Source organism: Mirounga leonina, unplaced genomic scaffold, assembly GCF_011800145.1.
Source record: "Mirounga leonina isolate KUSES-001 unplaced genomic scaffold, KU_Mleo_1.0 Mir_114, whole genome shotgun sequence".
Taxonomy (NCBI): domain Eukaryota; kingdom Metazoa; phylum Chordata; class Mammalia; order Carnivora; family Phocidae; genus Mirounga; species Mirounga leonina.
In genome coordinates this window covers 38,063,493-38,087,852 of record NW_023270265.1, presented here as the reverse complement: position 1 = coordinate 38,087,852, position 24,360 = coordinate 38,063,493, and the positions used below count along the sequence as shown (strand labels likewise).

The following is a 24,360-nucleotide window of genomic DNA, read 5'->3' as shown; positions in this document are numbered from 1 at the left end:
TGGAAGAACTGCTCTTGCAGGCCCGCCCGAGCCGGCCCCTCGCCAGAACCTCCCCCAGGGTTCGGGCCCAGCCGAGTCTCGCGCCCTCCCGCCGCCCCCGGGCCCCGGACGAGGGGGAAGGAACCGCCAGCGGCTGCGGGCGGGGGGCCGGGCCCGGGCCGCGCACGGAGCTGGGCGCCGTGGGGCTCGGCGGAGGAGTTTCCCCCGCGGGGGCGGCGCGCCGGGCGGGGAGGGGGTCCGAGAGCCCCGGGCGCGGCCGGCGCGCCAGGAGGTCGGGCGGCGAGCGTGACCTCACGGGGAGGGGCCAGCGCGGCGGCCCGGGCGCAGAGCCGAGCGCCGAGAGCGCAGCGCAGCGCCGGAGCCGAGCGGCCGGGAGCGCACGCCGCGGCCCCGATGGAGCGGTACAAAGGTGAGGGCGCGGGTCCCGGCGCGGCGCGCACGCACGGCGCCCTCCGGCCGCACCGCGCCGCCTGGGAGGGCTGGGGCCGGCGGGGGGCGGCAGCGCTGGCGCTTCGCGTCCCGCGGGGACTCAGGTGAGCAGCCCCGGCGGCGCCCGCCCAGCCTGGACCTGGGCCGAAGACCCGGGCGACGACGGCGCCGCGGGCCCGACGAGGGGGCTCCGAGGTGGCGGCCGCGGCCCGGTCCCTGGGAGCCTCCCGGGCGCAGAGGGCGGGGGTCGGCGTGGCGAGGCTTCCCACCTGTTAGAGGAGAGACGGTGCGCTTGGCGACCCACCTCTCAAGCGCCGGCCGCCCCGGCTGCCCCGAAAAGATGCGGGAGCCAGGGAGGCCCTGAGTGAGTTCGGAGCCGCGGTGCGCTGCTTGGGGGCAAAGGAGCAAGTCGTTGGTCGTCTGGCCCGGGCGCCCGCCGGAGTGGAGGGCTGCCCGCGGACCCCGGGACAGAGCCTGAGCTTGGGGTGGGGGGGGCGTGGGGGCGGGTCGCGCAGCTCCGCTCCCGCCGGGGTGGGCTGCTCCAGTCCTCCGGCCGCTCCGGTAACCGTCTCTCTCCGAGCCCTTCGCTTCTCCATCCCCAGACAGGGGTCGGGCGAAGTGGAGGGCTGGGGGGCCGAACGGGATGCCCGGCAGGTGGAGCGCGCGGAGGCTCAGCTCCGTGCGCCGCTGGGCAAGTTTTAGATTTGGCCGAGGGCGGGGATCTTGGCCAAACCCTGGTGGGCGGACGAGCCCGTGTCGTGCCCGCAGCGAGCCGGTGCTCGGAACCCCGGTGCCGGAGTCTAGAAGCCAAGGTTTAAAGATCTTTTGGAAAGAGAGTTTAAAGAGCTGCCCCTTAAGCGGGGCGCTGCGGACGCCCCCTACCCCCATCTCATTTGGGAAAGTCTCTTGCGCTCCCTTGCCCTGGACTCGTCCCTGCCAAACCTGCGAGAGGAAATACTGTTTCTATATTTATTTTCCCCTGGGAGAGGGTAATAAAGGAGAATGCTCAGATTCCCAAGGAATCTCATTCCCAGTGGTTTCTCGTTTCTAAGACTGACATAAAGGAACCTTCTTCTGGGACTGGCTTGAGTTCCCTAAACTAGTCGTGTCTGTTGATTTTTCCCACTGCTTTTTCTCATCTGGGTCACCTGGTTGCAGGTGAGGGTGAAAGATTTACATTTTAGGCAGCACTTCATGCAGAAGGAGAGGGTCTTTGCCAACGGCTCGGGAAGCCGACTGCGGGGGGACAGTGTTAAATTACTTGGCAATCTTTGGTTTCTTTCTGTGAACCCTCCCTGGAGCACCTCTCTCATTTCTAACCGGGTGGGTTTTTTTTCGTCCCAGATTCTGCTGAGATCATGTCAGTTTTGTGCTGGGATGACTGAATGCTCCCTTATGTGGTCTCAGGACACTTGAGGAAGCCACAGCCCCTCTCTTTGTAAAATGGCAGTTTGCTGCTCCCTCTCCCACTCTGCCTGCCCCTCGCCCTTTGGGAGGGACTCTCGCAGGGAATTCAGGACTTTAGCTGGAAGCGGGTGGCCTCTGAGGTCCCTCTTAACTCAGGGTGTGCCTTTTCTGAATTGGGAAGTGAGGGAGTTGCTGGCTCGGGTTTGAAGGTCCAGGGTACAAGCTGCTTTCTCAAATCCGCATATTTATCCAAGTTAGGGCAAATTACAACATTGGGGGTCTTCTTTCTAAATGCCCATTATTATCAGAAGCTTTTTGTATTAATAGCTTTTGACTTGGCCCTTGACCTGAGAAAGTCTTTTTAGTTATCTTTTTATCTTGGGAGTTTAAAATCCTCCCACCCTGGAGCATCAAGGGATTTTTGCCAACTGAAGGAAACTTAGTTTCCATTTCAGAGTGTTTATGTTTTCGGTAACACATGTATCTGCCTCATCATTTTGCAGTAAATCAGAGTGATAAGTGGATACAGTTGAGAATTATCTGGATTGCAGAAGCTAATCGAACTCATCTTTTCCTGTTTGGAGAGGGAGTGAATACTAATGTTTACTAACTATACCTTTCAGCTGAGGAATTTAGGGATCCCCCCACCCCCACCCCAGGAACTTAGAAGTCCCCATTCTTTTGAGAAACCGATGACTTGTGTTTTGAACTCTCATTGAATTGAAAAGTTGGTCTGTGCAAAATGAAGCAGGTGGGCCCGGTCTGAGATTAACCAGGGCAGCTCTAACTGGCATCCGTAGTCTTCTCTTGCTCATCAGAGGTCGAAGGTGTCTTTGTTTTTAAAGTAAGATTAAATCATTATGGAATGACTAGGTATCTTTTTAACAACAGAGTAAAACGAAAAAGCAAGATTTACCTGGGCTTTTAGAACATATAAAAATTACGAAGAAGAATTCTCATTTGTGACACTTTTAAATTTTGTTACTGAAATACCCCATTCTGTGTTTCTAAATTCCCAATTTTGAGCTCTCCCAAATAGGTAGAATGCCTCATTGTGTCCAGATTCTCAAAAAAAAAAAAAAATTTTTTTTTTTTAATTTGTAAGTCTTATAAAGCAGTTGATATAGGAGAAATTGTTTTCCATGTTCCCTAGCCTGTGATACATATTGTGTATCCTCCAATGCGAGCCTGTCATTTTTAGGCTCAGCTGATTTTCCATTGTTTTGTAGGATGTAAAGAGAGGTCTGGAGCTAAAGAGTGGTTGGAATAGCACCCTCTGTCTAACGTAGAAACATTTCCAACTTTTCCCCCATCCCATCGAAGTCATTCTGTTAGATAGCCATGGCGCTCTCAAGCAAAAGCTAGGGGTAGGGGTGGGGAGAGACTATGTAGGAGTGTCTTCCGAGTGAGATGGAGTTTTTATAAGAGTTCTCATAAAAAGTGATGGCGGAGCTGTTTCTTGTATGTGAATCTTCCGTGTTGTGTAAGCGGTGCCAGCATCTACAGGGGCCCTTGAAAAGGTTCCCATCCTTGGATGTTTACATATTTATGACTCTCATAAGAGCACCCTTGGATCACCGTGCCCATTGGCTGAACTCACACCATGTGGTCAAGGATTCTGGTTCCTACTGCTCTTCCAGCTGGTGAGTGTGTCTAGGGCCAAATGGGACTGACCTACTATCTGTGGATTGCACTTGGACCGTCCCCCCGCGGAAGCTTCCTGAATTTGCATCACACTTGGATCTGAGCAGTCATGGTTGAGCTATGCGCTTTAAGTTGGATCACAGTAATTGGTTGAAGGTGTCATCCTTCTTTTTCTGTTTTTGTTTGCTTGCTTCTGAGTCAGATCACTCCATTCCCGGGAGAGGGCACTTTGTTCTAAGGTACTGCAGGGTAGAGATGAGCTGGGAAGAGTCAAGCCAGTAAAAATTCTTGAAAGCCTAAACTGGGAGTGCTGCGATCTGTGGTCAGGGAAGGTTTGAAAAAGAAACACCAACTAAGAGAGGTGGGCGGATTGATAATACTCATTTCAGAGGAATCATCTGGATCTTGTGTTTTCCATGCTTAGGAGCTCAGGTTTTTCCCTATTGAAACTGTACCTCAGGCAGTGGTTCTTAACCTTAGCCACATATGGGAACCATCAGGGGACTTGAAAACAAACAGGGATACGTAGGCCCCACTCAGGACCTTCTGACTCAGTTGGTTTAGGGTTGGGGCTTAGGTATTCAGGTGTTCTGATGTGCAGCCAAAATTGAGAACCCCTGAGAAAAGATACGCAGTTACATATCCACCTTCTTCACCTGGAAAATTAAAAGCAAGCGGGGAGTAAGACTGCTACCCCCTCCACACTCCCGTGATGTGCTTTAACCTAATCTGTGGTACCTGCAGAAATCGAATGTGATTCTCCTGAAGCTGTCCTAGGCTTTAAAGGCTGTGGGAACACTGCTTCCAAAACCATCTCAAAAGGGATGCTGCCCAATCCCAAGCTCAGGGTTTGCTCATGGTTGGACTTGACCTAGAGCCTTTTTGACTTTGAAGCTCTTAGTGTGGGAGTCCTTGATGCGTTGGCAGTGGAATGGTCTGAAACCGAAATACTGAGGGGTCCCCTTTGGTGCTGAAGGGCCAGGCTGGGTGGTGGCGGGAATTCTGCCGTGGGCCCTTCCCCTCTTCTGAAGGGGTAGGAGCTCTGGGAACTGGGCTGGAGCCAAGTACAATTAAAGGGCCAGGAGGGGCCAACAAGCTTCAAAGCGTAGGAAGCTGTGCCAGTTTTCTTGCAAATCCCTTTAATGATGGGAAATGTTTCTCCAAAGACTTCTGTCATTCAGAGATGGGAGACTTTCCCCAAGCTGAGGGAGGATGGCACGTCTGCCCAGGCCCCGGCCGAAGCAGGAAGCAGAGCAGTCATGGCGTGAGGACGAAAGTGGTGGCTTGGGAATGGGGAGACCTGTGCCTTCGGTTTCCTTGGACAAGTCGCCGAGCTCTCCAGGCCTCAGTTTCCCCATCTAGAAAACAGCCTCCAGTGTTGGTCTATCCTGACTTACCAAGCACTCTTCAACGCTCGTTGCTCTGTGGTCACTGAGGAATCTTTGGAGGAGGATGTCTTGAGGAGAGGGAAATGAGGGAGGGAATATGGATAGCCCAACGAAGGTCAGCTTAGGGTTGTGATTCTTATAAATAAAATCAATTTCCTGGCGAGAGCCGAGAGTCACAGACAGTGGGAGAGAGACTGCCATTGGCCATGTGAGGAATTTGTTCCTCAAGGACTTGTGTGTGAACGCATCTCCAAAGATTGTTAGGGAAGGCCAGAGCCACCCTCCGAAACACAGAATTATTCACTCCCGTTTGACAGACGGGTCAACTGAGGTCTAAAGAGATGAAGCAACAACTCAAAGTCACACAGGATGCAATATCCCTGAGAACTGAGTTTCTAAAGGGTAGAATTCCTGTTCTACTAACAGCAAGGGTTTATTTAGAAAGAAGTACTCAAAGCAATTTCAGACCACTTCCTTCTCCGTGTCCCTTTAGCCAGGAAGGGACTAGCTGCTCAGTGAAACGCTCCTCAATCTTCGGGGCCTAGTCCACATGCCTCCTCTTCCGTGAAGCCTCCCCTGATTCCGTCTGTGTTCCTGCACTACTTGAGGTATAACCTCATCCACGCCTGGTATATCATAGGTGAATGAATGTCACCTTGTCTTAGATGTCTGTCTCCTCTGTCACACTGAATGCCTTCTAGCCTGAAATCTTGTCTTTCTCCTCCCGGCGCCCCTCCCCCTCAGCCCCTGGTACACTGCCAGCACCTAGGTCCCTGGGGCATAACTGGGGCATGAGGGAATGAATGATTCCGGGCATTGGCAGCACATATCGTCTGATGCTCTGGCTCTCAAGAGCAGACCTGGTTCCTAAAGGGAAATGGAGCAAAATCTCAAAGCCACATCCCATGAGTGGAGACAGAAGCCCACGGCGGTGGCCCTTGGCTTTCCCGACTTGAGCCTTATTTCTGTCTGTTCCAGCACAGGGGTGTTGCTGTCTGGTGGTACAGAGAAGGATCCTGCAGGTTTCTGCTTGTGAGTATGAGCCTGCCTGTGCTCTCTGCAGCAGCTGACCTGGCCTCCAGGGCTCCCGAGGGCGCAGACCTGGCTCTGCCCCTGCTCTGGACCCATGGCTGAGGGATCTTGTGGAGCTGGGCGCTGGCCTGGGCGCTCTGGGGCTCGGGGTTCTAATCTGGCCTTTGCCACTAACTTGCTGTGCGACCTTGGGCAAGTCACTTAATCTCTCTGGGCCTTGTTTCCTCATCTGTACAAGTGAGGATAATGATCACTAACCTGTCTCACAGGCCGCTTGGTGGAATAAATGGTAAGAGTTACTGGCAGATACTTTGAGAAGGGGCAGTGTTGAATGGGTCCAGGAGAACAGCTAGCCTGAGGCCTCTAGGACATGGTTGTGACCCCAGCATTTCCCGCCTTCTTGTGTGTGTATTGAGGGGGGAATCCTCTGTTAATGTGGGCACCAGCTGTGCCCATCACATGCTTTTCCAAGCTGTTGGGAGCTCTGAGTTGGGGAAGCTCAGCCTGTTCCCAGGTAAACTAGCCTCTCCGAGAGAGAACATCTGTGCATTTCTCTCGAGTCAGCTGGAAAGGAGGTGGGCACGGAATTGCTCATTCTCAAGCCTCATATCATGGCCTTGCCTGACTTTTCTCTGATGTCTCGGTAAGTTTATCTAGGAGAAACCCTTAAATTCTAACAAGAACTTCAAGCTGTTTATACTCATTTTCTATTTCTTGGCTCTCCCCTTCTCCCTAGTTAGTCTCCAAATGAAAAACCCCACTGGGGGAGGAAGGGCGAGGAGAATGTATAGAATGTATAGAAAAGTAGGAGCCAGCATCGGACTGGAGCGAAAGCAGAATGAGCCCAGAGCACCTTCATGTCCCATGTCTCTGTGCAGTCCGATACCGGGGAGGCCTGGGGTGGGAGCCGACACCCACGGGAGCCCTGCTCTGCTGTTTTCTCAACACACCCCTGAGTGCTTTTCTCACTTTTTTGAGCCCCTCCCGGGGACTTCAAAGACAGCTGCAGGCCTGTTGGAGTGTGAGCTCTGTGCAGGGGCTCAGCTGCAACAGCTTGCATACTGGCCTGCTTGCTATGAAACCGAGGGAGGACAGTCAGCTGTTAGCTCAGAGCGAGCAACCTGCTGCTCACAGAGGCATCTGAGCGGGGCAGATGTGCAGCCCTGCCCTCGGATGTGGCTGTCCCAAGGAGAGTGACCAACTCTCCCGGTTTGTCTGGGACTTTCCTGATTTTGCCCCTGAAAGCCCCAAGTCCCAGGAAATCCTGTAGTTCTGTGGATGGAGAGGGGAGGTCACCCTGTTCCCAGGCCTCTGCTTTATTTAAAAGGCCCGAAATCAAGAATTTGGTTCCTCCATAGCAAAGATGAGCTAGAGCCAATCATTTCATGTCCTTGGCAAGAAAGTAAAAGTCCCAAGCTTAAAAACCAACAGTTTGTACCTAAGATACATCCCCCATGTGCTAAGTGGAAGAAGCCAGCCTCAGAAATCTTCCACACTGCATGATTCCATTTATGCGACTTTCTGGAAAAGGCAAAACTAGGGGGAAAGCAAACCAGGCCATTGTTGCCAGGGCTGAGGGAAGGGGTTGACCACAAAGGGGCATGTGGCAAGTTTGGGGAATGATAGAAATCTTTACGGCTCAGATCTTGATAGTGGTAGTGGTTCCATAGTTCCAGGTTTTTTTGTGAAAACTCAGAAGTGTATAGTGTGCAGGGCATTTTTCTTCCCTGTGTGTAAATTATACCTCCAGCAAGCTGACTTTAAAACAAACCCTTGTGGGGCGACTGGGTGGCTCAGTTGGTTAAGTGTCTGACTCCTGATTTCAGCTCAGGTCGTGATCTCAGAGTCCCACGGCAGGCCCCTCACTCAGCGGGGAGTCTGCTTGTCCCTCTTGCTCTGTTCCTCTCCCCACCCCCCAACACTGGTTGTGCACACATTCTCTCTCTCTCTCTAAAATAAACAAAATTTTAAAAATAAATAAAACCCTAGCAGTTTGGGGTGCTGTGGCGATTGAGTGTCCCATTGGCCATCACAGGTTGTAAGCAGAATCTGAGGTCTCTGTGTTTTCCTTTCTTCAGCGATCTAGAGGTACAGCAGAAGGGAGTGAAGAATTTGGGTAGAAAACAAAAAGATGGACTCCTTGACAGCATCCTAAGTGCAAGAGACTTTTTCCATTAGGCCCAAACAGTGTGAGGGTGGAAGCTCACCCTCTATTTAGAGAGAAGGAAAAACCATTCTCCTAAACTCAGACAGCAGATGAGCCCAGGAGGGTCATGGAATAGCGAAGCATTAGTTCCGGGCTCCCACCCTGGGAACTCCGAGGCTGCACACATGGATCTAATGTATTGAATCTGGCCGCCTTCCTGCAAGTCTTTTTTTTTTTTTCCCCCTCACCAATAAAGTTGTTGAATTGGAATTGAGTACCCAAATCTGCCCCGTAATTCCTTCCTGGCTGACTTTTTGTTTTTGGAAGTCCTGCTTGTCTCTGCTAGCTAGGAATGATTTTGAGGCATGATTTAGCAAAATAGTGCACCTAGTTCCATATGATGTAAGGGATCGGTCCTCTTGGTTCCAGACAGGGGAAGTCTCCTAGGCACCATGGCAGGAGATGGGATGTGGGATTCTATGAGAAGAGGAGCACTCTGGTGGTCCTGATGGAATCTGAAGATCTTGGTGGTTTCTGTTTGTTTGCTTAATCAAAACCCGTGTTGAATTGGCTTATTCCTCAGGCGAGTTGTGTCTGGATCTATAACCTGGGGAGCTGATCCTGTGTCTTCCCATCGTTCTTAAATACAGCGTGTTGAAAGGCTGTAGAACTTCCATCCATGAGAAAAATCTGGGCCTAGATCACGTTCAACCATGAATTACATAGAGTTTCCCGCACGCAACTCTTCTTACGAATCTATCTAAGCCAGTGGTCATGCACAGAGCCACTAGTCGCTCACAAAGGCAGGTCTGTTCACCTGTTCTTAGGGTATTCAGGAAGAATTGCTGGGGCAGTCCTTAGTTCTAATCGTCTCGACTTTGTCGGGGGGTGCTGCAGGGGGAGGGAAAGAGGTAGGAAATCTGTTTTGTATGTATTCAAAGTGAAACATCCCTGATGCAGGGTCAGGCCTAGCTTATCGTGGGTCCACCTAGGAAAGGCGAGGTTTGGGGCAGCCCAATGGTCCGCTGCTAGTTCAAGTTCCAGAATGGACAGGCTGCAGAGGCGAAGCTGGGAATGCCTGGGTGGGGGAATTCTAGATACTTCCTTACCTGGACCGCAGTTGCTGCCACCATCACCGGGGACTACCCCGGCACGCTGGCATCCTTGTGGGTTGTGGGGATGATCTTAGCCTCCCTGTTAGACCAGCAAGTGGGAACCCTGCCATTTCCTTCCATCCTCCACCCCCTTTTTTTCTCCCCCAGTTTTTACACAACAGGATTTATTCATGCTGACTGTATTCAGGTCCCCAGATGGGGGGAGAGAAAGAGATTGTGTTGAATGAGCTTATTGTTTGGAGGTTTCACTGACTTCTTTTATTTAATACCCACAGTCCTGGAACATATTGAGCTGATTTACTAAAATTCAAATATGGGTCCTTTTGGAAGGAACTCTGCTAGGGTGCTTGGTACTCCTGATGTTGGGGCTGGGACCTATTGGGTGGTGTGTTTGCTTGGGACAGCGCCTCTTCATCGTTGTGGTCTTGGGTCCACAAGGGGTAGATATTCTTGGTGACAATCCCAGGCTCCTTATGAGCTTGAGATGGTCACCACCCCACCGCCCTTTGCATTGTCTGGCCTTTTGCGGCCTCGCCTCTAGACAAGTGGAAGGAAATAAAGGCTGGGGATGTGGCAGATCTTGGGCTGAAGTGGTGAGTGTCAAACGACCTCACACACTTGCTGCTCGAATGCCCAGTGCAGTGCGGCTGGTCCATGATGGTCAGGGTCGAGTTGGATTGTGTGCCTTTTAGCGTGTTTTAGACATGGGGTCCCTGCAGTCGATACCGCTGGGACGGTGGCTGAGCACCCTGGTGTGGGATGGCCTCATACAGGGGTCTGCACGGCCACAGCATAGTTGGACCGTGACCGCTCCTGGTGTCCAGAGCTCTTGGGGATCTCCTGAGAGAGCAGCCGCTGCAGGTCCTTGAGCCGGGGGAGGCTCGTGTCCCCTTGGGGATGGTGGAAGCCCATCTCTGGTTCAAGTTCACAGCATCCCAGATGCCCTAGAAGTGAGCCTGTGGCAGAGTGAGTTGGGTTGATGACAGAACCGTCACAGGCAAGTGTGAGTGTGAGGTGCTCCAGGCCCCCTCTCGGGCACCACACAGGAGGCTCAAAGCTCATTCCTGCTCCTGTGAAGGTGGCGTCCTCCCTCCCTCCCTCCCTCCCTCCCTCTCTCTCTCTCCGCCTCCCTCCATGCTCTCCTTTCATTCCCTCATTCTCCCCTCTTGACTTTCTGCCACTCTCTCTCTCTTTTTTTTTTTCCCTGCCACATCCATTGTTCAGGTCTCCTGAGTCTTGAGTTTAGAAAAGGGATTCCCTCTGAGAACCTGAGGCCAGAAAGACCCAGAAAGACCGACCCCCCACCCCCACCCCTGGGCCCCAGGTCTCTAGTTCTGTGGGGCTTTATTTCTAGTAGCCATGGCTAGAATCCTAAGCTTCCCCAGGGGGAGCTGATGACCTCAGAGTCGGGGTGGGGAAAGTGGGGCTTGCTCTCAGCCAAAGAGCATCTCATTCCCTCCTGGCAGAGGCGGCCAGAGTGAAACTCTGTTCAGCATAGCCCCTGGTGTTTCCTCAGGCCCTAGAAAGTGTCGTTCCAGATGGCCTAATGCAAAGAAGGCCGCCTTCTCCAAGCCTCATGGTCCACGCCACTGGCTCACCCCGGGACCTGGCCAGCCATCCCATCGGGCCCAGTGCAGGTTAGTGCCACGGTGGCTCGCATTCCCAGGAAAGAGCATTCCTGGCCTCCCTGTGCGGGTCCTTAAACGGCCCTGGGACCTGCTAACCTCCGAGGGGTGGGGGCTCCTCCCACCGCCCCCCCAAGCTCCCTGGCAGTGAGCATCAGAGGAGGGCCTGGCGTCCACACAGGGGGAGCATGAGAACAGTGCCGCAGTTTGGATAAAAGTTCCAAACATGAGGGCTCAACACTGACGAAAATAATTTTTTCCCATTGACCTCCTGGCTTCTCAGTGGGCAGGCGTCCATCTCCCGCCCATGTGCTGGAGGCTGGGTGTGTGTCACTGGAAACTGTTCGGGCTGGGAGCAGACCTCTGAGAGTTATGGGGTCCAGGTGTCGCTCTGGGCCCGCCACGCACTGGTTCCCCCGAGAGTGGGGAAGGCCAGGGAAGGCCGGGGAAGGCCCGTTTTGTTCTCAGAGGGGGAATTCAGTCTGCGGCTGCTTTTGAGATCAAATCCTTCTGAAGCACGACTCCCTCCCCTGCCCTCGCCCTCCAGCCCTCCGCTTGGACCCGAAGAGACTTCGGGACTGGAGTTCCCTGGTGCATCTTTTAGTGTGGGGGTTTTGGCTTCTCTGACCCCAACGGGAGGGCCGCGGTGCGCCCAGGTTTGCAGGGAGGCCCACGGATGTTGTTGACGTAAGCGCGGACCGGCAGCGAGAGTCGGGGCCTCTGGTCACTCTCAGCCTCAGTTCTCCAGCTCGGCCCCGACTCCTGATGCCCACAGGGCAGCTGACTTGGGGGAAGGGGGTCGGGGATTGTGCTGGAAAACGCCTGTGGTGGGTTGGAGGGATGCAGGGACCCTGATCTGGGGGTCTGTCTTCCTTCCCTCCTGGCATTCTTGCAGCCCTAAACCTGTGTGGCTGGCAGGGCCGTGGTGAACTGGGAAGAGGCTGGTGAGAGCCTTCTCTTCACAAACATCAGACGTGAGTGGGATGTGTGTGTGTGTGTGTGTGTACTCGTGTCAGAGGAGAGGGGGTGTCAGGTGACAATTGGCCCCATTTTCTTCGAACTTCCTAAAGCTGTTAATGCCCTCCAAGGGTACAAGTGCTGTCTAACAACAAGATTTATTTGTCTGCCCTGGGGAGGCCGAGGCAGCCGGGAGAGAGAAAGTAAGAGTGCCAGGAGACTGCTCTGTTGGGGTGGAGTGACTTCCAGACTCCAAGCCTATTTGTCAAGGCTCACTCAGCCTTGACACCTTGACCCCCCTGAAGCCTTTAACCCCTCACTGCACTGCGCACAGCCCTTCTCTGTGCCTTCGTACCTGGCGGCCGTGTGTTCGTGCGTATAGATTCCTTCCCTGGCTGGAAAAAATACGGGCAGTCACATAGCTTGTAACAAAAGATTCTCTACGAATGGCTTTTTTCCCCCTTAAAAAATTTACCCTCACTGACTGTGAAAATGGTTTAGATTCAAGAGGAAACAGCTGGCTGGCGGGGATCCTGGTGGGGTCTTGGGTAAGATTCCGCTGTGTCACCGATGACTTTATTTGGTGCATTTCCGGCGCAAGCACTCTTGGCAGTTGGGGAATTTTGTGGCTGAGAACTTTCATCAAGGCAGGGGCAGCAGGAACAGCTTCCAACGGAGGCCAGGAAGGGAGGGCCTCATTTCATTCAGGACAACCCAGACCTGTCCAGTGGATGTCTCGTATCCGCCTTGGTAGTTTAACTTGGATGCTCACAAACCCTTTTCTTTCTAGAATATTCTGTCTTTGGGTTTCTCTGAGATTTCAGTACATTGCCACTGTAGCTAAGGTGAGCCCAGATTTCTTAAGGCCCCCAAACCAGGCCCTCTTCTTTGAGTGCAGATGGCGTCTAAGGTACCTTGCCAGTGGCTGTGGGGAGGGAGAGCGAGTGAGCGAGCGAGCGAGCGAGCGGTGTTATCCCCTGTATTGCCCTGGAGAAAATCTGAGCTCCTTCTCTGCATGGCTGTTTCCTGTTTGTTCAAGCCTCTGTAGTCATTCCTCACTTTGCTCTATGTCCCAGCCATACTGGATTCCTTGTGGTTTTGCACACTCGGCTTGTGCATGTGCCGTTCTATTGGCCTGGATGTCCTCTCCTTGGGGCTGCCTGCCAAGCTTATTTGTCAAGGCTGACTCAGCCTGGACCCCCTGAAGCCTTTAACCCCTCACTGCACCTGACACAACCCTCCCTGGCCATGGTCACTGTGTCCACGTTATAGTTGATGGAAAGTCTGTATTCCCAGGAGGCTGCAAACTCTGTAAGGGTCAATGCCATTATTCCTCTTTGTGTCCACAGCACCTAACCCATGGGTGTGTATTATGAGTGTTCAAAAACTGGCATTGTGGGATTGAGACATGGTTGCCATCCTCAAGTTTTCTCAGAGTTTGATTATATGGAAGTTAAGGGCTTCTTATCACTAGTGGACATCCTGGACAAAGTTAATGCAGTTGGCGAAAAGGAGAGAGAGCTTTACAGTATCCAAAACCCTCCAAGGATTAACATTTAGAACAGACAAGGAATTCCTGCACATCAACCAGAACAAGGCAGAAATTGCAATAGAAATAAAGATGAGTAAAGGATATGAACGGGAGATTACAAGTGAAGGAGCCTCCCCAAAGCTAACGAGCATCTGAAGAAGTGTGGGGCTCCTTTCGTCAGCAGGGACAAACCAACCAAAATGACCACCTGGAAGACTGACGGGAGAGAGAGAGAGAGGCTGCAGGCTCCCTAGTATTCTCAGAACATTTGGAAATTTCTGCACGGGTCCGCACAGGATGGGTCCGAAGATGATCTTTGCAGCATTCTTTGTGGTGGTCGAGAATGGGAAGCAGCCTTGGTGTCTCTGGGGAGAGTGGACAGGTGAACGATGATGGTGGACACCCATCCAAGTGAATCACCCAGCAGCAGAAGCAGTGGGTTAGCTGTCCATCCAGCACCATAGACAGACCTTGAAGACCTAGTGCTGAGTGAAAGGTAAGAAGCAGAATAGGACATCTGACAATAGCATTTACAGCCATTAAATTCCTACAGTGGTCCACATGAAGCAGGAACACATGCACACAAAATGGTACCTATTAGAAAGTTCATCTTGGGGAGCGAGGAATGGGATATAGGGACGAAAGGGAATTTGTAAGAGTTTGCTTATGGTGTGTTGTGGATACCAGAAGCCTACAGATCTGACTTGAAGCAGAATGTGCCATAAGAGGGGCAACAGCAGAAGCTCACACAGTGTGCTGGGAAGAGGGGACAGGAGCTTCTCCCCGCCCTTACCCACCCCATGGGGTGGAGTCAACGGGGAGGTCATTTTCCTTATTCATTGCTGGGCTCTTCAAGACCCTTTGCCCCTGAGGTTGTTATAACAGACCACCCTTACATTGGACTCCAAAGCTTACCTATTGTCAGAGCTGTAGTGGTGATTAGCAATCTGCCATTGTCATGGGCGGCGGCGGCAGGGGGTGGGGGTGGGGGGGTGGGGATGCTTGTAACCCACCCTTGGAGTGTGTGGGTCGATAGAGCTGGCTTCTAAGAGTTGAGTACTTTTCAGTTGTCTGCAGCTACTCTGAGCACCTGAGTCCTCTTTGGGTCCCCACTGCCGAGTGTGGGTCATGGCCAAGAGCTTACGGCCACAGGTTTATCAGATTGAGTAGAATGCTTTGGAATTGGATTTTGCCAGGACCTGACAGGAAATGAAGTTATTAGACTCTGTGCAGCAGTTCATTTTTGTTCCTCTCCACTCAGGAGATGGGAATACTCACTCCAAATAGGTGCATCCTGAGAAGATGAACTACCTCCCCTGACCCCGGGTCTGTTTGATCTGGACGGAGTTGGCCCCTGACATTGTTTGTTCTATCTCTATTTTACTTAAGATCATAGTTTTGTGGAGTTTGTCTTTTTGAGATTCAAGGGTTTAGGTGGTAAAGAGCCCTTTGGACCAGGGAGAGCACCACCTGCTTTTGCTTTGCGCGGTGGTATGCGCTGGGAAGCTCCTGGGCCAGGAGGCAGGACCTGGAGCTGCCCCAGGGTCTTATCAGCGTGGGCAGAAAAGTGAATTCTTCCCCCCCATCCCCAGTGGCTCAGCAGGTGGGCAGCAAATCCATTGGTAAAGCCAGGAACTAAATGCTTTCCGAAAACGGAAAAAAACCCTGAGGTTGATTCTGCTGGTTTGACAGTTTCCCCACTGTTCTTTCTCGTGCAGTGGAGTCACTTAGGGACCTCTTTCTTCTGGCTGTTCTTTATCCCACCTGTCGTTTGCTGACAATGTTCATTTTCTGCCCCACGTCTCTGGCCCTGTGTTCCCAATTCCTGGGTCCACTGGAATGTTAACACCTGAGTGATAGAACAATAAAGATCTTAATTTCTGTGAAGTTCAAGTGTCACTTCCAGGGTCCTTTCCAGTTCAAAGGATTTGCGATTTTGCCATGAACTTGCTCACATCCTTAATTAGTCCCTTGGCATGGGAGAATTTCCAAGTGTTTACGAAATTGGTATTTTCTTGAGCTTCTGTATGTATCCGGTCTTATCTTGGTGTTGAGATCAAGCTGGGTGCACTATTAATGCAATCTGTCCTAATGGAGCTTCCATTCTAGAAGAGGAAGGCAGACCACAAGTAAGCAAATACAGTTTGTTTGTTTTTTTTAAAGATTTTATTTCTTTATTTGCCAGAGAGAGAGAGAGATTGAGTGCACAAGCAGGGGGAGGGGTAGGCAGAGGGAGAAGCAGGCTCCCTGCTGAACAAGGAGCCTGATGCGGGACTTGATCCCAGGACCCTGTGATCATGACCAGAGCCGAAGGCAGACGCTTAACCAAGTGAGCCACCCAGGCGTCCCAGCAAATAAAGTTCTAAAAAAAGGACAATTTCAGATAGTTGTATGTAACACGAAAAACACAGAATGTCATGAAAGTAATTCCAGGGGAGAGGGGGAGCGGTCCCCATATTAGCCAGGTGCTCAGGAAGAGTTTGTCTGAGGAGATGACATTGGAGTTGAGACATTAATGAAGAGGAGGAGCCTGCTGAGTGGAGAATCAGGGTTGGGAGTTCCAGGTCCAGGGACCAGCAAGTGCTGCAAAGGTGAAGCCATCGTGTGCTAGAATGGGGTGGGCGTAGCAGGGTAGGGGCAGGGGCAGAGCTTGGTCAGCAATAGGGAGGGTGGAGAGAGATGTGGTAGGAGAGCCGGGCTGTGCCCGGGAGGTTGGGTCTTATTCTCAGAGCACTTTACACGTGGGGAGATTTTGCTTCCCAAGCACCCAGCCAGGTGACCACTGCCTCTTCCAGATGGGTTGGTTACCACCTTGCAGACTACTTTGGATTCTAAACAGTCTGTTGTCCACAGGAAAAACCCAAGTGTATCCCAAAAGAATATTCTCCTTCATACTTTTCTGAAGAGGTTGAGGTGGTACAGACCTATTGCAGTTTTCCCACACTTTACTGAAGGGGGTTCTGAGGGTAGGATTGGGCATGGAGTAAGCCCACAGACCCACAGCTCATGGGTGGCAGGTGTAGGACAATGGCCTGAGATCCCTGAATGATGTGGGACCATCATCTTTCCCACCAGACAAAACCAGGGAAGGACTTCTGAACCACTCCATGTCTCCGAATTGCTTCTTCAAGAGGCACTCAATACTTTCCTCCCTCACTGTTCAGACTGTAGCGGATACCAGGTTGAAAATCACAACGTTTGTGCAGAACTGGTTCGTATCCAGCTTGGATTCCTGTGACCTTGGGCAATGACTTGCTATTTCTGAGTGTTCCTTCACCAAGGGGCTCATTACCCATTTCCTGGGAGGTTTGTAAGGATTGAATGAAATCTTTTACTTTTCAGTAGGTGCCACATACAGTCAGAGCCCCAGGGCTAGTGATTGGTGGTAGGTGGTGGTGCAACAAGACATTGAATTTGCCATGGATCCGCCATGTTTATTTCTGATGCCTAAAACCTTTGCTTCCAATAATACCGCCTTTAAGTCTTCGTGGGGAGGGGAAGCGGATTCGTGAAGGGCTGTTTCCTGTTTCTGAACCTATCAGTATGAGAACACTGTGCTTCGTGAGTCCTCTGTCTCCCCAGCCATCCCCATCTAGAATAGTCACTGCTCTACTCACAGGCCCAGCTTGTTGGGAGGATCAGTGGAAAGCTGTGCGTACGAGTGTTTTGAAAGCTGGAAAGCACTCAACGTGTATAAAAGGTGATTATTTCAGTGTTGGGTTGGGAATTGCATGGCAGATGAAGGGAAGTCCATGGTGCTTTCCAAGCAGTTTGTTCCAGTTTTCAACCCAGGGGTCTTCACGGGTCTGTCGGTCATGGGAACCCAGGGTTGGGTGGAATCGTGTTTGAGTTTGGCTGATAAAGTGAGCAGTCAGATACAGGATCATGGTTGACTGAAGTGAAGTCTCAGGAAGAGATTTGGTCAGGCTGGTGGATCCTTCCATGCCAGGGTGCCTGCCCCAAGATGGGGAGGATAGTAAGCCGCCTGCATCTGCGGACTAGTGCCCACATGGCCTGGATACCAGTGGCAGCCCCATGAGAACATCTGCTCAGAGACCTCTTGCTGCTGGGTGTCTTTAGCTGACTCATCCCAAGCTGCTACTCCCCAGCCTGGCTGTGGGGTCCCCCTGGGCCCAAGGAAGCCCCAGTCTCCTGGCAGCTGCTGCCTGGTGAGGGCTGGGCTGCTTGGGATGTACTTGTCTTCCCTCTCCTGACTTCCTGCACCACCTCTGTTTGGGGGAGAGCCCCCCCCACCAACCCTGACTTTCTTCATCTTCCCTGCTCCGCAGCTGCTGTCTGCTTCATATTAAGTGGATCATCAAGAATCAAGAATGATCACTAAAAATACTACTACTACTACCTTTTACTTTTTATTTCAATGTAGGTTCTATTTTTTACCTGTACAAATATCCAGTGAGTTGTGTCAGAAGCGTTGTGACAGCCCTTTTCTTCTTGGGGCCACTGAGGGCTGGAGCCTTTGGATGTCACTGTCACACAGCTCCTGAGCAGGAAATTGTTTCTCCCAGAAGGTGGGTTTTCAGTTCTGAGCCAAGGGCCAGCCTCGCTGCCCGCATCTGACTGTGTCTGTGTCCCCAGCCTGGGTAGCAGCGTCCCTCTCTGGGCATTTATTCTCCCATCTCGCTCAATCCCTAAAGACTCCAGAGGGATGGTGGTGAGAACTTGCAGAACTGGCTCTCACCCTTCACCAGGCACCTGTAGCCTCCCGGGGGTGGCCAAAGACCTGGGAGGGTTCTGATTGGAAAAGCCTCTTAGAATCTTTCGGTGACATTCTTGGCATTGCTTCCTGGGGGAGAAGTCCCCTGGAATGCAAGGACTTGTTCCCCTGAGCTAGACTGAGCTGAGAATGTTAATAAAAGGCTTCCCAAAGCTTTTCCATCAGACACTTTCATCTTCTTCCAGGCCTGCAGAATCAGGACTGGGCGTGGGGGTGGGGAGGCAGGCATCCAGCAGTAAATATTATTATCCTTTTTCTGTGGATGGAGGAAATTGAAGCCAGACACTGAGGCCAGAGGTGGGCCAAACACAAGTTCACAGCCAATGTGGTGGGATCCAAACCCAGCCTGATCGAGCTAGACATGATCTCCATCCTAGACATGAAGCCATGTTTAATCTGATGTTCCGGGGGGTGTGAGTCTACGGGCTGCAGTCCAGCCATCTTGGTGTACTCCTTGGGGTGTGGGGAGGAGGATTCCCTGACGTTGCTCCTAGCTGATGCTCGGCTGTCTCTAGGAGAGCCCTAGCCTGATAAAGAGAGACTTCCCTGAAAGGGAGCTTTTCTGTGTGCTGGGGTTCCAGGTGTTCTGCCTCCCTAGCACATTCCCTGCTAGCCCAGCCAGGCCTTTGCTCATGCTGTTCCTTATGACAGGGAACATGCCCTCTTTCTCCCTCCACCCTTCCCTGTCACATCCGCCTCCATCCACCGCCCCCTCATCCTGGAAGCCAGCGTCCATTGATCACATCTGGCCCCAGCTGTTCATACTCCATGTGGGACCCAGTCAGCACTTCCCTGGGCTGACACACGTGGGTCTCTCGTCCCTCCTCCTCCTGTCTTGTCCCCACCGCTAGTTTGATAGCTCCTGAGGTGCGCTGTGGGATGTTTGGCACTCAGGCGGGCACTCACTTTGTTTCTGCCAATTCCCAGGAGTTTCTGTCCAGTTTCCTCTCTGCCTTGGGTACCAGGCCTTGAGCTTTCACAAGTCTCTGCGGAGTCTCTACCCAGCGCTGCCGTGGGCACGTGGAGGGTCGAGAGGCGGGGTGCGGTCCCTGGCCATCCGGGCACTTCTGCCCGTGGGCCCGGAGCTGGGTGCCTAACTGGTGCACGGGAGGCCTTGTTTGCTGTGCATGCCCATGCGGCTTTGCACGCCGTGTTTTTAGGGGATGAGTGTGGACTCAGACATGGCAAGGGGAAGGTGAACATTTTCCCCATTTCTCACCATTTGGAAGAAAAGATAAGTTAGGGTGTTCTCACTTGGAAAATAAATCTCACTGCAGGCAACATTCAGCCACACGCCATTCATGCCCAACAGCTGTCTCTCATTTGCTGGCAAATGTTCCCAGTGATGAATGTCCTGCGTCCACAGTCACAGCCGTCCCTAAATGGAGGCTTTGGACAAGTGCAAGGGGAACAATGGCCCTTCTCAAAGAGCTCTCAGCAGACGCTCCCAGTGAAGTTGGTTCATCACTTGGAGCTGGGTCAAGACCATAGACAAGACACCATTGATTCGGCAAGGAAGGCCCTCTAACAGCCGTAGAGTCGGGCTGAAGGCAGCAAGAAGCTGAGAAAAGGATGGGATTCATGGCCGCCGGGACAGGCCTCGAATTAGCAGGGTGAATGATTCCACCTTTCAAATACCATCTTCAAGAAGTTGACCGATAGCGCAATGGCCCTTCGTCTTGATGCATTTGCAAAACCCTCTACGGTCATTCTGGGGTCCCAGGGTTTGGGAGGGGCTCATGCTTCTCGGGCAGAGCATGTTATCATACCCGCTGTTGTTGAAGAGGTGAGAGTACTAGGCTAAGGGAGATGAGGGGCTGAGCCGGGACCTGAACCCCGACTCCTGGCCTCAGTCCATTTGAGATGGAGAAAAAGAGAAGATGAGCTGGGAAGGCAGGTAGAGCCCAAGGCTGCAGCCGGGAGCAGGTGTCCCTGTGCCGCCCGCCTCAGGCTGGGCATCCGCAAGCCCCCCTCCCACCACGTCCTGCGTCCAATCTCCCTCTCTGGTTGTGTCTCTGTTGACTTCCTAGGACAGAGGTAAAAGGTCAAACTTCTAAGCTGGCATGGCTCAACTGGGCAAACTCTGTTTTTCTCTCTCCTTGTTATTTTTGTTTTTCCAGTGGAGATACTTCACATCATTTAGAACAGTGCAGACAACAGCGACACGTTTCTATTTCTCTCTGGAAGGAGTTCAGTGTAGCGGTTTTACATGTATTTTTTATGGCAAAAGCCACACCTGCTTATTACAAAATATGCATCTGTGGCAGAAATTTATAACCTGGAATGTGAAAATCCCTGGAATTCTACCCTCGATGATAATATCGGTCAAGGATATATTCATCCAAATATTTTTATTCCTCTGCAATCATTCTGCCCTTTTCCTCCCTCTCTCCTGTCCTGCCCTCCCTTTCTCCCTTCCCTTCCTTCCCTTCCTTCTTCCTCTCTCCTCCCTCCTGTTCCTTTCCCTCTCCTCCTTTCCAGCCCCAGGGGTATAAAGTTTTAAAAAGCAAAAGCCAAAAAAAAAAACCAAAAAAGCAAAAACCCAGTTTATCAAGTAGCCTTCAAAACGAGTCCACATATAAGCAGCCACGTGTGTATATAATGTCCCCCTTTCCCCAGGTGGAACACACTCACCAGTACCCTTCTTCTTTAAGTTCAGGATGTTTCTTGGAGCTCATTCCTGATAGATCTGCTGCATTTTCTGTCCTGCTCAGTAGTTCCTGTATGTGGAGATGGCTTAATTGTTGAGCATCACGTTTCTCTTAGTCCTTTGCTGTAACAAACCATGCCACCATGAATTTCCTTGCATGGAGCTTATTTCAGACACATGAAGGATTTCTGCAGCATAAAATCTCCAGAAGTAGAAGAAGGGGTTGAAGGGGCATGTGCATTTATGGTTTGATTAGATGTTGCCAAAATGTCCTTCTAGAAGTTGTGTCCTTTTCACCCTTATTAGCAAAGTGTCAGAGGATCTGTTTCCCTCCACCCTCATAAACACAGTATGTTTATTACACTTTGTTATCTTGGCCCATCAGAATGAGCATAGGTGTTTCTGCAAGGTTGCTCTTTTTTACTATACATGAAGTTGAACATCTTTTCATATGTTTAAAAGCCATGTGTGGGTACATGCACTCTGTTCATATGCATTATCTATTTTTCTATTGGGTTGTTGGTCTTTTTATATGTTAAGGAAATTAACCCTTTGGTTATGAGTTGCAAATCCCCACCACCACCATCCCTCTCCCCTCCAGTTTGTCTTTTGAATTGCTTTTATGTTTACTTTTCCAAAGTACAGTTTTTGTATGTGTGTGGTCAAATGTTTCTCTTTTATGGCTCTAGGGCTTTTTTTTTTTTTTAATACTTAGTCTCTCTCTAAAATTATACTTCAAAAAATCTTTTTCCTTTTTCTGAAAAATGGCTTTATTGAGATACAATTCACATACTATACAATTCACCATTTAAAGTGGACAGTTCAGTGGTTTTTAGTATATTCACAGATATGTGCAACTATCACCACAGTTAATTTTAGAACTTTTCATCACCTCAAAAAGAAACCCTGTATCCTTTCTGTTACCCTTCATTCTCTGCCTGCACCTCCCCTCCCCCCAGCCCCAAGCAAACACTAAACTAGTCTACTTTCTGTCTCTCTAGATTTCTGTCTTCTGGACTTCCCTGTTCCCAATGGAATCACATAATATGTAGACTCCTGTGATTAGCTCCTTTCACTTGGCATAATGCTCTCAAGGTTCTGAGTTGTCATATAGTATAAGTACTTTATTCCTTTTTATGGCCAAATAATATCTCATTGTATGTTTAGGTACAGATATAACACACCTTGTTCATCCATCCATCTGTTGATGGACATTTGTGTTGTTTCTACTCTCTGGCTATTATGAATAATGCCACTATAAACATTTGTATACACATTTTTGTGTGGACATAGGTTTTTGTTTCTCTTGGGTATATACTTCAGAGTAGAATTTCTGGGTCATGTGGTAACTTGATGTTTAATCATTTGAAGACCTGCCAGACTGTTTTCCAAAGCAACTGCATCATTTTACATTCCCACCAGCTATGTTTTCGTCTAGTGCTTTTGTGATCTTATTTTTCATGTTTTAAGTTTTTGAACAATCTGAAGTTCTTCAGAAGGTATGACTAGGGTTTAAATGTGTATTTCAACAGTGTTTTTCAGTCCTTCCTTCTAGATGTCTTTATCATAAACCACTATATATACTAGGTCCTATTCTATATACTCTAGTCTTTTTCATTGATCTTTTTGTCCATTCATATAACATTGCCACACTGCTTTAATTTTTGAAGTTTTGTGACCTGTTACCTCTTAATTTTTTAAAAACCCACGCATCACAAGCATTTATTAAACTCTTATCTCTATATAGTGCAGACTTAGAGATGGTATAAATCAAATCCAACATTGTTCCTGCCATCCAGAAGCTTGTGGTAAAGAAGAGTTAGTTCTCACTGCCATACCCTCTAACAAACACATTACCTGAATTATCTTCTTTAACCTTAAAATTCTATGAGGATAAGTAGAGTTTTTCATTTATTCTTCTTTAACCTTATAATTCTATGAGGATAAGTAGAGTTTTTCATCCCTATTGTAGATCTGAAGAAACCAAGTCTTTGAGACAGACAACCCTGAGACAGAAAAAAGACAGACAGGGTTGGCTTTCAAAAAGTTCTGGGTCAGGTGCTTTCGGGTGCCTGTCAGTAGAGAGACTGTCCAAGGCAATGTGGTAGGAAATTCCACCTATGGTCTTCCAGCAGCCAGTGTCTGCTCCCTCACAGTAGAATGACCAAGATCAGTGAGCCCTCAGAGGAGCGTCCCACGTTTTGGAATGGAAGCCTCTTGAACATAACTTTGGTCATCCCCCAGCACTGACTTGCCATTGAGAACCCAGACAAGTGGGGAAGTGGGGTTAGACTTTGGCTGCATTCTCTTCCCAGATTGTGTGACTCAAGATCCCTGCCAGGGATGGAGTTTTGTTTTGTTTTGTTTTGTTTTGTTCAGTTGCAAAAGGATAGCAAAAGTATTTGCCACATAAAACATACAAAGCCTCATAAAGTCTCAACCAATGAAATCATCATCTCTTCCCAGGCAGACTCACTCTCCTGACCTTGGCTGATTTCCACCCTCCAGGGAGTTGTAAGGCAAGGGAACCGATTTACTCAAGGAAGAGACCTACTTAACTTTCACTTCCTCAGACTTCATCAAACACTTGGGGTTTGGGGGTTATGGGATTAAGAGAGCATGATGTGACTGCCCTTGGAAGTGTTGTCTTGTAGGAATGTGGGGTAAACCCATGAGGAACAAGAAGTCTCAAAAGGATTTGGCCTAGAAATGGCAATAAAAATGCAGGCAAAGTTGCCTCGATATTTCAAAACTCCCACTAAAGGAGAAAATGTCTATCTCTTCCTCCTTCCCTCTGTCTCCCCCAAAGACATTTGTTTTATGGGAAACTCTTGGTAAAATTTTAAGTATTCCACTGGGTAGGTGGGTGATTGTTGCTTACTTTTTATTGTGGGAAAATAGGGTATTTAGGCTGGGTTGGTGTAACCAGGTTTTGAAGATTGTGGTTTTGCAGACGTCATCGCTGCGGAGGAGCTGGTCTGGCTGGTATAGTCCAACATCCGGTGTGTGTCTTGGCCCAGGACATGACAGGGTCAGGTGCATCTTCAAGGTTGGTGTGTCTGGGGCCCCTAGGACCAGTGATGTGTTCTTGGTCTTCCGTAGTGGCCAGAACAGCCCTGTAGGCCTAGAGACCAAACTTCTTCCTTCATGGGTCCTTTTTGGGGATTTCTTGAATTGTAGGGTCTAGGGAAGCTGGAAAATGGGGCCATTACTTCTCTTCCAGGCCCTTAGCTTTGGTCTTTGGGGACTAATTTAATTTCAGGCATCATCTTAGAAGCAGAGATTCTCTGACGATCTGAAAGAGGGTACTTTTGCAGGAAAAGCAAGACAACAGTGCTTTGTGGAGAGAGACTGTTTCTCATGCAGAAATTGTAGTCCATTGTATTAGAAGGTATTCATTTACATCCCGAATCTCCTGGGCTCAAGGGATATAATGAAGACAGTGACAACATTTTTAATATTTATTCATAGAAAGCTTCTCAGCTTCCCCTGGAAAGGGCTCTGATTTTAGTATGTGTCCCAACCTTTTCCGTATTCCATCCCGCTGTTCATGTAAGCCTCTTAGGCTCCTTTCTCTGTGTTTTCCCAGCCCCTGGTTCATTGCTATCTTGCAGAATTGAAATTAAGGCATTTGAGGGCAGAAATGCATCTTATTCATTTTTGTATCTAAAAGAGTATGGGAGCTCAATAATTATTGAGTA

The 24,360-nt window shown here is 50.3% G+C and overlaps 1 protein-coding gene across 5 annotated transcripts in view; it reads left to right on the top strand.

The window, feature by feature from the left end:
• Window positions 1–262: 262 nt before the first annotated feature.
• AFAP1L2 (actin filament associated protein 1 like 2) overlaps window positions 263–24,360 on the top strand; it is a 94,734-nt gene continuing 70,636 nt past the window's right edge. For 3 of the 5 annotated variants that reach the window (XM_035029520.1, XM_035029506.1, XM_035029512.1), the window contains exon 1: window positions 5,847–5,900. Coding sequence is in view for 1 of the 5 variants with exons in the window: in XM_035029522.1 (XP_034885413.1) it covers window positions 394–409 (16 nt within the window). In the remaining 4 variants the exon portion in view is untranslated. Of the gene's footprint in view, window positions 410–5,846; window positions 5,901–18,361; window positions 19,623–24,360 lie in introns of those variants that run through there. The other 2 variants (XM_035029522.1, XM_035029527.1) reach the window with 2 other exon arrangements.